Here is a 12,150-nt window from a genome sequence, read left to right on the forward strand (position 1 = left end):
GCTTCTCCGACATATATATATATGTAATGTCGTAAAACTCGGGGTAATTCAGGTGATCGATTTTGAAGTCTGAAAATCGAATTTATTGTGAAAATACTTAATTGAAATACAGGAGTAAACAACAATTAATACCAATCGATAACAATAAACAATAAATAATAAGTTCTGTGCAATGTCTACCTGAAAACCGATTCTCGATTTTCAACGTCTTGAGCTACCGATCTTTCTCCGTCAATCTTCAATGTTTTAAATAATTATTCTTTCTTCTGTGATCTTGTCTATCTCTGATGTTGCTCCCTTCCCGTCCGTTTGGGAAATGAATGTCTCTCAAAATGGCTGTCCGTAAAACAAAGAAAGTCGCTCTGTCCGTGAAACAAAGAAAGCCGTGTTGTCCGTGACAGAGAAAGTTCCTATCACACTTGAACTCTAGGGAGTTTACATATATATAATATAAATAATATAAAATCATGTTTTAAACATTATAAATTATGCAGCGCATTTTAAGTTTTGTGTATTTTTCAAAATTAACGATGATAATATGTATTCTTATCCTTTTTTAATCGATGCAAATAGTGAAAATAATTAAAAATTGCACATGTTTCTTCGGACTTCAAATTAGAGCAATTTCTAACGTGATACTTTTTTATTTTGACTTTTTTCAGGAATCATTAAAGGAGACGAGATCATGGTAATTAACGGTGCAATAGTAAGCGATTTAGACATGATGTACTTGGAAAGTGTGTTGCAAGAAGAAGTTGGTCTATGTATGATGATGAGATCTTCGCGAACTGAACCACCAGATCTTACAGGCATAATGAGAGTCACCGATGACATAATCGAGAGTTTGGTTTGCCCGCCACCACCTTCTGATCCACCGGTTATAAGCGAAGAAATGATTTCCGGTTTAATCGTTCCAGCCCCCGGATGGAGTAAGGATTTTCGTCTACTTGAACAGTTTATTTTCCACTTTTCGTTCAACATTATTCCATATTTTCTTCAGTCTTTTCTCCTATTATCCTTCTCTCTGCTTGTAATAATTTTTCTGAGAGAAGATATTTAGGATATACAACATTATTTTATTTTAATTTTTATTCTTATTGTATGCATTTTCGTACAATAACGGTAACGTAGCAGTAGCAGTAACAGTAGCAGTAGAGTAGCAGTAGAAGTAGCAGTAGAAGTAGCAGTAGAAGTAGCAGTAGAAGTAGCAGTAACAGTAGCGGTGGCGGTAACGGTAGCGGTAGCAGTAGCGGTAGCAGTAGCAGTAACAGTACTAGTAGTAGTAGTAGTAGTAGTAGTAGTAGTAGTAGTAGTAGTAGTAGTAGTAGTAGTAGAAGTAGCAGTAGCAGTAGCATAATAGCGATTCTTTCGTTTCTTAATAAAGAGATTTTTAGTTCATTTTATCCATACTAGAAAGCGTCGAATTATTGTTACAAAATATACAGTATTTATCTAATAATTTAATAAAATAAAATTAACAAATAAATTATTATTACAAATATATAATCTGTGCATACTCATATGTATATATCGGTGAATGTAGGCAAAGAAAGTATCGCACAGGAGTGTACGTCAGCAGCTCACATGGAAAATGGCAAACAAACATCTCGCACAAATTCATTCGAAATAGAAAACTTATTGAAAACCGCCGAACAAGTAACTGGTATCTGTCGATCACCTGGTGAAACAAGAAAATCTAGTCCCACTGGAAGTGTTGTTAGTTCTCATTCTCAAGCTATGACGCCGAGTCGGCAATTAAGTGATGCTGAGAAATTGAAGAAAGTTATTCTAGAATTAATTGAAACTGAACGTACTTATGTGAAGGTGCGTTTGATCATAACTTATTGTGAAATTGTATTTATATGACGCTTTACTTTGCTGCGATCCTCAAACTTTTATATTTCAATCTTGTTCCCACGTTGACAAACAACAAGATCTATGAAAATGTTTCGCATAAAATTCAAGCAAAGAATTATGCATGCCAATAAAAATTTATTCGTATTTTTCTAAACTTGAGGCATTCTGTAACATTAGAAAAATAGAATCGACTCAAAAATGACCAGAAGAATGCAGCAGGGTTAAAATCGAATCTCGATCCCAATCTTAGGAGATTTGCACTCTACATTATGTAAACATATGATGCATACATATATATAATATGCATATATTGTCGCGTAAAATATCTATAATTAAAATCGGTATTACATTACATGAACAAATGAAATATTTTTTCAGAACTTAAATAATTTGCTGGAGAACTACTTAGAACCCCTTAAACGCGAAACATTCTTATCGAATGCAGAGATAAACGCATTGTTTGGGAACATACAAGAGATTGTTACATTTCAACGACAATTTCTACAAAATCTTGATCATGCGATCGAGATGGAAGCTGATTTCAATAATTTCGACCATCCTAGTCAATTTAAGGTATTCAATATTGATGATCTGCAATAAGAAGGTTACACCTTTGCTATCTATTCTATTTATTTTATCGAATATTTGTATGTATGGGCATATGTGTATTCCTCTTTACCATACATACGTACAAGTATACACATATACATACGTATGAACAATAACGTAAAAAAAGTACGAAGTAAAAGATTTATATGTACTTGTATTGTATAATATGCGAATTATTTATATCTTTTTCAAAGGGTGTCCTGTTTTCTATTGGAAGTGCCTTCTTATATTACGTAAATCATTTCAAGTTGTACAGTTCATTTTGTGCTAGCCACTCAAAAGCACAAAAGGTTTTACATCCAAGTGAGTAAAATTCCGATTTTCTTGTTTATTAAGATCTATCAATACTCTATTAAGAAAATGAAGAAAAAAATGCTTTAAATAAACTTTTCTTTATTTTCTTTTATTAGATGAAGGAAACCAAGCTTTACAAGAGTTCCTGCAAGCGCGCAATCCAAGGCAGCAACACTCGTCGACTTTAGAATCATACTTGATAAAACCTATTCAACGAATACTGAAATATCCGTTGTTGTTACAACAGCTTCGAAACCTAACTGACGAACGAAGTGAAGAGCACCAGCACTTGATTGGTAAACGAAAAAATTATTATATATGCTTGTCTCTATATAAATATATACATAAACTTGTTAAATTAATATTAATTGTTTACCACGAGTACAGAAGCCTTAAAGGGAATGGAGAAAGTAGCAGAACACATCAATGAAATGCAAAGGATTCACGAAGAATACGGAGCTATCTTTGATCACTTGTTCAGGCAACATCAAAAGTCTTGCAAACAGGTAAACAAAATGTAATAAACATTCAAAGGCATTCCACTTCCAGATTTTATATTCTATATTTTGCATTTTATGCGTATCTTGCAATGATGCTATCTCGCCAGCCGATCGACTTAAGTCCAGGAGATCTTTTATATTATGGAGGGGTCGAATGGCTCAATATTTCCGACTTTCTTGGTAAAATCAAGAAAGGGCTGGAACTGCACGCAATGTGTTTTGTGTTTAAGTCTGCTGTCGTATTCTTGTGTAAAGAAAGATTGAGACAAAAGAAGAAGCTTATGGTAATTTTTTAATTTTCTTCTTTCATCTTAGAAATAACATAAAAATTTATTTATATGTATACTTATATACAATATATATATCTGGACACATATCATAAATTTAATAATATTTTAATCAGGGGGTATCCACCAAAGCGAATTCCAGTGAGGTAGAAATAATTCGCTATCAAGTATTAATTCCTGTAACGGAAGTACAAGTTAGAGCTAGTTCCGCCAAAGATATGGAATCTCATTTCCTGTGGGAATTGATCCACTTAAGAAGTCAATTACAGAGAAGATCGGAGAAAGTATACGTGCTTTCTAACAGGTATCGTCTAACGGTATTTCTTCTTGAATTAAAAGTTTTAAAACATACACGCTTTGCCCTGAACCACCGCATCATCCGACGAATTTACCTGCATTAATTTGTCGCTACACATCATTGTCAGGTACATTTTATATATGTATGTATATATAAAAGTGTGGTATATACTTTTTATTGTATATACGTGTGATGTATCATATGCTATACTACTTAACAAACATTTTCATATTACGTTACGGGCGCAGTCCGCAGGGTGTGCGTAATCGGCCTAGCCCGAGGAGTGTCAGTATTATACACTGCTGACTGGTAAAGTCCGAAGAAACAGTTGAATAGCGAATACGATCCAATATAATACGAGCAAAATTAACATTTTATTAATTGTGTTAATAAGATTAACACAAAAACAACTTAGCGCGACGCTGCCCACATGGATTTATTAATATCCACATATTTTATTTCAAACCTGGTAAAGTTCGCAAAAAGATAATAATCCCATCGTACTGCCCATCAAATGGTGGGCATTGTCAATTTTACTCGTATTATATTGATCCATGTTCGGAATTCGAGTATTTTTTAGGCAACGGTATGTAATGCTGACACTGGTTGGGTAAAGCCGACTTTTGTATACCCTACCAGCTAACGATTTCTAGAGCGATTAGAATCGAAATTGTACGTAATATGTATAACATTTATACATATATTACCTTTATGTATTTCCTTAGCACAACAGAATTCAGAAATGCATTTTTGAGGACGATACGTCAAATTATTCGAGAATCGGTTCGAAATATGAGTATACCATCGACGAAACAGAACTTGAGCCAACCACCGATTACCATTTCACAACGAATGTCAACTGGACATGTTGAAAAGTTTGAGAAACAGTCGGCAAGCCAGGGACAAAACGGCAGTAACAGTAGCGCCGTAACTACCGGTACGCTATCGAAAAAAACGGTTAAACCGCAAATATTGCCAACTTCCCATAACGTAAAACGAAAATATAGCCAATCGAAGCAAACGGTAGAGCACGAAAGCTCCGAAGATAAAGATATCGAGGAGCCAGCAGGCGCAATCAATCAACAGCAAACAACATTTCGCTCCCGAAGCAAGACTATCAGCGATACATCCGGTGAGATTTGTTTGTTATGACACGAATACAATTAATTTTTTCTTACGTGAATGGAGCATTCCGAGGAACGCTATTTTTAATGCACAGGAGAGGTGAAAGTCGAGATGGATTCAGGAACAAAATCCGAAGGAGAAGAAGATTCGCAAGCTTTTTTAGGTGAGAAGAAGGCGAATTTGGGCCGCACACCGAATCATTTGACTTTGAGCACCACTTCAACAATTTCAGCAGGAAGTACGGGTAGTCAGGCGAGACTGATCCAATCTTCTCATCAACCGGAAAATTATCAGCCGATCGCAGTCAAGGAACTTGGTAAGAAGTTCATATTCAATCGAATAAGCATTCTTATCTTAAACGAGAGGTCTCTCATTACGTTATATGGTCTATTATATTGTACTTGTATACATGTATGTGTATACTATTTTATATATATATTATTATATATCTGTATTGAATATTACCTGTTGAAGGTTCGCCGATTTGGAAACCACGGGAATTACCCTCGCTAGGAGAGTCTACGACGTTGCCACGTAAGGGTAAGTCGGCCAGCGAGTTTGGGGATATAAGCTCATCTCATAGCGCCTCCCGAAAGTCTCTGATAGAAATCAATAATTGTGCTCAACAATCTAACTGTAATAACCACGTTTAAATTAAATAGATGTTAACTGATTGACGAACCATCGAGTTAAGTTTAAAAACCGTGCAACAGAATAAACCAAATAACTACTCAATTACCGTGTAAACTGTAAAAACTAGCGCTCGCTTGCCGCCCACGCGGAATACTTAATTAAACTTTAACGCTACGCGTTTCCCTCCTTGCACATCTCCTTCTTCTCGTTTCGTCTTCCAAACGCGCTACGCGTTATAAAACGTCGTTGGTGCTACTCCTCTGTACAACGAACGATATTCAATTGTTTGACAGGAGAGAATCTTAAAGAAGGGAGAGAACTTTGCTTTTAATGGGAAACAAGCTTTCCCACGAAACAAACGGAGAACGTTTCGGTACATGTCTTATGCGCAACTGGTAATAATTCCAGAAGAAATCGTACTCAGACTCTTTTCTCCGTTCTTTTGTCAGCTATCTTTCAATCTTTCACCTATTGTCGAATAAAGACGCGATATTGCTATTCGCTGCTACCATCATATTGTAATCAAAATCAAACATTAATTGTATTAAAAAATACAAATATCACGCATACACTGACATGTACATACGTAAATAAGTAAGTACATACATATATACTTGTGCGCGCACAAACGCATACACGCACGCACGCATATATGTAGACTGCATAGATATACGTTATTCAACCAACAATATTAACAGGCAGTAAACGATTTTAACGAATACCGCAAGACTCTCTCTCTCTCTCTTTATCTATTATTACTACTATTACTGCTACTGCTAGTATCATTGTTACTACTATTACAACTACTACCACTTACTCTTACTACTGCTGCTACTGCTGCCGTTGCTACCACACTACTTCTGCAATTACCGTTGCTGCTGGCTCTTCTGTTGCTGTTGCTGGTGCTGTTGCTGGTGCTGCTACTACTACTGCATGCTCGTACTACTACTGCATCGTACAATGAAGTGATTCTTTTTTAAAATATTTGGGTGGAAATTAAGGATTAATTTTTAACCAATTTTAGGTTAAATGTAACTATTTTTACCAATGTAAGTGTAACTATTTTCATGTTTTTTTCTGCGTGGACGGCAATGCGATACAACGTAATAAACTCTGTATATAATGTAATATTGACGCGATCAATATTGTCATTCTTTCGTTATAGGGAATTTTATTTTTAATGTTACTTAAACTTTATTTTTAATGCTACTTAAACTAAACTAGGATATTCGACGCTAAAACTGTAAGGATGAATTTATGAATTTGTTGATTTCTGGATTTGTAGGTTTGCAGGTTATTAGCTTAGTGAATGACAAAGAGCGTAACGATACGCGCAATGGTATCGGATTGATACCATTAAAGAAAATCATTACGGTAATATATGCGTTTAAACTTTAAATGTACCACTAATATAATACAGTTCGCAATCAGTGAAACAAGTGTCTGCGTGGAATACCGTCGAAACATCGATATATAAATATCACAAAAATTAACGATATTTGACGCGTAACGCCCTGTTATTGAATACTAATATAAGTTAACATGATATCGAGGGATAAATACTTGTAAATTAGAAAACAGAAAGTATATCTATATCTACATATATATATATATATATATGTATGTATATATATATATGCAGAGTAATTCTCTTGCTAGTTAACTCGAAGGAAACGTTGCTTCACCGCAGTGATAACGCCGTGTCGGTATATGTGATCTGTCACATTCATCACTAAAAGTCAATATCGGCACTGTGTTAGTGCAGAGATGGCTATGTGTTGTATATATGTAAAATGAAAATGAGAGTAAATGATCCATGGAGTGATTAGCGACGCTGCTTTTGAGTCGGCTAGCGAAAAAATCACCCTGTACATATGCGCGTATGCAGCGACGTGCAAAAATATTCGGTCATCATTTAGAACAGAATAACCTCTTTAAAATTAGTCCAAACGATTTGACTTTTCTTGACAAGTTAGTAGAATTAGCTTATTACATGATGTGTAAAAAAGATTTTGAAAAACTTACAACGAAATGACGAAGAAAATAGTAAAGATCACTTTTTACAATTTTTTTATTTCACTAAGCAATGAAGCTCTAAACGATATCTCTTATAAATTTATGTCACTTATGCTATATGTGCTAAAAATTTCATCGAATTCAGTTGATGCAGAAACAAGCGACAGGCATCGAGTAACGTAAGAATCTTTAGATTCATTACGGTTATAGGCTGAAACTCGTGGAAAATTGCGATTTTCGTCATTTTTAATCGTTCCTAGCTCATAGGAATGTTAACCAATTTCGATCAAATTTTTTATAACTGACATAAATGGCAAAACATACTTTTCAAATTTCCATTACAGACTTAGATAAAAAAAAGGTTATAAAAGAACGATCTTTATTATTTTTTTCGCATTTCCGATCAATTGCAATTTCGTCAAAATTTTGTTTACACAACATTTAGTAAACTAAGCCTTCTATCTTTTCAAAAAGACATAAGTCGTTTGGTCCAATTAAAAAAATTTTTGTTTTGTTTTACAGGGTGTCCGCACGCCATTTTTGCACGCCACTGTATATACATATATATACATATATATATACGTATGTGCGTGCGTGAACGTATGTGCGCTCGTGGGTGTGTGTATATAAATAAAATATATGTATACAGGATGGGAGTAAATGGTTGTTCATAAATCTAAGGATATCTATATCAAACGAAGCGAATCGTATATACATAAGTAAAAACTTACTTACGTCTATGCACTCACTGATACATCCTATACTTTTCTTCTATGTTTTTCTTTTTTATTTTGAAAAGAAAAAAGGAGTTGCTGTGAAATAGTATAAATCGATAACGATAGAAGTAACGTAATACATTGGGCAATTAAAATATATCCCTAAATTTTTGAACACTACTTGGAATCATCCTATATATACATGTACGTGTACACATATTATCTATATGAATGACACGCATATATGGATGCATAATCAAAATACGATATATTTTCTTTTAAACATTTCATAGGGATACCATCAGTGGTATAAATCGTTTGTGTCGGACAAGACAACTATTAGATTTATTATGCTAATTTCTTGTTGAAACAAGTAATGAAACGAAAAATTTAACGTAAGGTTTATTTCATTTCATTTCATTTCACTTCGTTTCAATTCGTGTTTCGTTTGCACTTCATTTTGTTTCATTTCGCACTAATTTCATGAATAATAGTAAATAGTTCGATGCGTTACGAAATGTGAATTTAATTTTTCTTCGTCAAAATGCCAGTATATTCGTTAGTCGTGTCTTCCAATTAATCTTTTTCATGTTCGACACTACCGATTTAAATATGAATCCCTTGTGTAAGAAATTTCAAATTTCCGGTCATCCAGTATACTTGATCTAACAAACTGGATATACTGAAGAAACGAAACAACAATGTAGCGAGATATACTTCGCGCGACATTCATTTAAAAAAGAATGAGAAAAGAGCACATAAGAAATTTAAATTTGATCAATCAATTGGTCGTTCTATTTGATCGGCAACTATTCCATCATTAGTTTCACTATCTTGTTGCATACACGAATATGTTTATCGTGCAGCAATTATGTACAATGAAAAAGCTTGGACTTTGTTTTAAATCCTCCTCGCACGCATTTGTATTAACAAATTTATTCAATAATTATCTTTACGAAAAACAAAAATCACACATGCTATTAATACATTTATCAGATTCTGTAATTTCGTAGAATTACATTACAAATGATAGGTCACCACGCTGTTGATCATGTTTACTAAAAAGTATGTCAGTGTGTGTGTGCGTGTGTCGGTAATGCATCCTGCTTGTTTTATCGCGTTTCGTGAATACTTTTACAAAAGCAACCTGTATCAAAGAATTTGTTAAAATTTAATTTATAAATTTATTTAAACATCTTTCTATATCAGCGGCTCGAAATTAAAATACTAGTATTTAATTCAGTACACAAATAGAGATATTAAAGTTCGTCTATGAGTTTCAGTCAAAAAATATTTTGAAAGGTATTTCGTGTTAGCTTTCACTCTATTTCGAGAGATTTTACAGAGAAACGATTAAAATGTATAAAAGTTAATGGAAGGAATGTAATATTTTGGGGGGCGGGGGGGGGGGGGGGGTTTATGAATATACGAATACATCTGCATATTACTACCGAAACTTGGAAATCTATGTCAAGTATCTTTGAAAGATCATGGTTGAAAATCGTTTTCTACGCTCCGCTTCCGCTTGAAATTTGCGTATGTTCACTTGGAACATGTAGGAAAAATGACACACGCGGGCAATAAAAAAACGTATTGAATGAGTATTGTATACTATTGAATATTGTACATAACGAAAGAATAAACCGAATAAGACCAAATACGACAAATTATAGGAAACAAATAAAAAGGAGTAGAAGAAGAGTAGCAAGAAAGGAAAGAAAATGAAGAGAAAGAAAAAAAATGAGAAATAATTTGAAAAAATGACAAATTGTCAACCAACTAAAAATAAAATAAGACTACAAACTGAAATCACAGAAAAGCGATAGATGTATATTTTACACCGATTTATAGAATTTGAAAGCTTGATCGTAGCTGTACGATAAAATTCTTTACACTTTCTATATTTGTCATTATGCTATGAAACCACGTGCTCTTTTTTTTCTCATTCAACATCCATACATACGTGCACACTTTGCAACATATGCACACACTTACATAGTAATCGCATAATCGCACACGTGCGCATATACACACAATACGTACGTACGTAATAAGTTATTGATTAATATTTCATGATGGAGAAGAATATATCTACTTAACGATTATTATAGATATAATGCGTGCGGATTTAAAATCTACAGATTTTCCGTTGCTCGAGTTATTGCATTGTCTACTACTACTACTACTACTACTACTACTACTACTACTACTACTACCACTGTTACTACTACTATATCCTCCTCCCCCTCCTCCTCCTCCTTCCCCTACTACTACTACTACTATTACTATTACTATTACTACTACTACTACTACTACTACTACTACTACTACTACTACTATTACTACTATTACTACTACTACTACTACTACTACTACTACTACTACTACTACTACTACTACTGCTGCTACTGCTGTTGCTACTCCTACTACTACTTCTATTACTACTCCTACTTCTCCCCTTCCTCTTACTACTACTACTATTACTAATCCTATTACCACTACTACTATTACTACTACTGCTGCTTCTGCTATTACTACTGCAACTGCTGCTACTACTGCTGCTACTGCTGCTACTACTACTACATACACACAACATATTAAAATATGTAACAACACACAAATTTTATTATATAAATTTTACCGAGATACGTCTCCGAACAAAAGTTGGTATTTCCTTTTTTCTCGATCTGCATAACATCCTGCTTATCCTACACAATGAGATTCCTTCTTTAAATTGTAATTCATTTGGAATTAACATCGATACAGAATGAGTTAGAATCGTGATAGGAGTGATTGGTCCAATAATAAATATTACTTTCTCGCAATTATTCAGAGTATTAAATCGGTTTGTTATATATGAAATACTTTACCAATCAAACATAAAAACCTAATGATAAGGTTTTTATTGTTCAATATTCCATTCAGTAGATCGTATTACGCCTACATACATACATTCATATTTATATGACAATCAATGGAAATCTTAGATTAATTATTTTTTCTGTTTCAAAAGAAGGAAAACTGGTACAACGAAAAATAAGAATTATAATTATTATAATCACGTTAACAGTATTAATAAAGAAAAGTATCGGTAATATTGTTAATAATAAGAATGAGAAGAAATCGAAAATTTGAAGAGCGATAAGGTGCAAAAATAATTAAGATCAAAGTATTTTGTGTGTTTAACTTGTGAGAAATTAGGCCGTTGGTGCGCAATAGCGGATCCTAAAAATGTTAGGAGTTATCGTAAAGTTCCTGAAGATTGAATAAACACGCAACGTAGGCAATGAGAAAAATGGCAAATGGTCGCAATACTATAGCTCGGAGACGTATCTTGGTACATAGTTGGCCTAGTAACAAGTTTCATATTTTTCGCCCCAATCGAAGTGAATCGTCAAGTACTTATCATCTATTATACTATATTATTGACATTATCCAGAAATTTTATTGAAATAAACTTTATCGATACCGTTGAACATAATGTACTTAAATTGTGACGACGACAATTTCGATATTGTTACGGGCACCGAGTATACAGAGTGAAAGGAGAAAACAAAATATATGGGAGAAGAGGCAGGATGCGAGAAAAAGGGAAAAGTAAGTAAATGAATGAGTGAATGAATAAAAGTGAAGACGGTAAACGTGGTTCCGTGATGTGTGTACGTTTGATTGTATGTATGTGTGTATGTATATGGAGGAATGAGAGAAGAAAGTTGGAAAAATGAGAAAAGAAGGAAGTGGGAAGCAAAAAATAAACGGACATCACCCTTTGAATGGATGTGAATCCGAATATTTGAAATGAGAGAGATCGATAG

The 12,150-nt window shown here is 33.9% G+C and overlaps 2 protein-coding genes across 2 annotated transcripts; one reads left to right on the forward strand and one right to left on the reverse strand.

The window, feature by feature from the left end:
• The first annotated feature begins 332 nt into the window (after positions 1 to 332).
• On the forward strand, positions 333 to 10,051 carry LOC122570862 (protein still life, isoforms C/SIF type 2-like). Its single transcript, XM_043733750.1, has 13 exons — positions 333 to 342; positions 663 to 929; positions 1,544 to 1,824; positions 2,236 to 2,430; positions 2,661 to 2,769; positions 2,877 to 3,056; positions 3,148 to 3,266; positions 3,368 to 3,544; positions 3,664 to 3,851; positions 4,571 to 4,977; positions 5,065 to 5,133; positions 5,203 to 5,286; positions 5,445 to 10,051. The coding sequence occupies exons 1-13, from the start codon at positions 333 to 335 to the stop codon at positions 5,621 to 5,623; spliced, it is 2,265 nt and encodes a 754-aa protein (XP_043589685.1). The 3' UTR covers positions 5,624 to 10,051.
• LOC122570863 (uncharacterized protein DDB_G0271670-like) lies at positions 6,349 to 10,931 on the reverse strand. Its single transcript, XM_043733751.1, has 2 exons — positions 10,718 to 10,931; positions 6,349 to 6,551 (listed from the first exon to the last, which is right to left on the reverse strand). Exons 1-2 carry the CDS (start codon positions 10,929 to 10,931, stop codon positions 6,349 to 6,351), a joined length of 417 nt encoding a protein of 138 aa, XP_043589686.1.
• Between the last annotated feature and the right edge of the window lie 1,219 nt (positions 10,932 to 12,150).

The sequence above is a fragment of the Bombus pyrosoma genome, linkage group LG9, assembly GCF_014825855.1.
Source record: "Bombus pyrosoma isolate SC7728 linkage group LG9, ASM1482585v1, whole genome shotgun sequence".
Classification (NCBI taxonomy): domain Eukaryota; kingdom Metazoa; phylum Arthropoda; class Insecta; order Hymenoptera; family Apidae; genus Bombus; species Bombus pyrosoma.

Coding starts and splice junctions, on each gene's coding strand:
- LOC122570862 (XM_043733750.1), top strand. Junction 2,431..2,660: donor ACCATCCTAGTCAATTTAAG/GTATTCAATATT, acceptor TCTTTTTCAAAG/GGTGTCCTGTTTTCTATTGG. Junction 4,978..5,064: donor GACTATCAGCGATACATCCG/GTGAGATTTGTT, acceptor TTTAATGCACAG/GAGAGGTGAAAGTCGAGATG.
- LOC122570863 (XM_043733751.1), bottom strand. CDS start 10,931: ATGTTGTGTGTATGTAGTAGTAGTAGCAGCAGTAGCAGCAGTAGTAGC. Junction 6,552..10,717: donor CAGTAGTAGTAGTAGTAGTA/GTAGTAGTAGTA, acceptor TGTACGATGCAG/TAGTAGTACGAGCATGCAGT.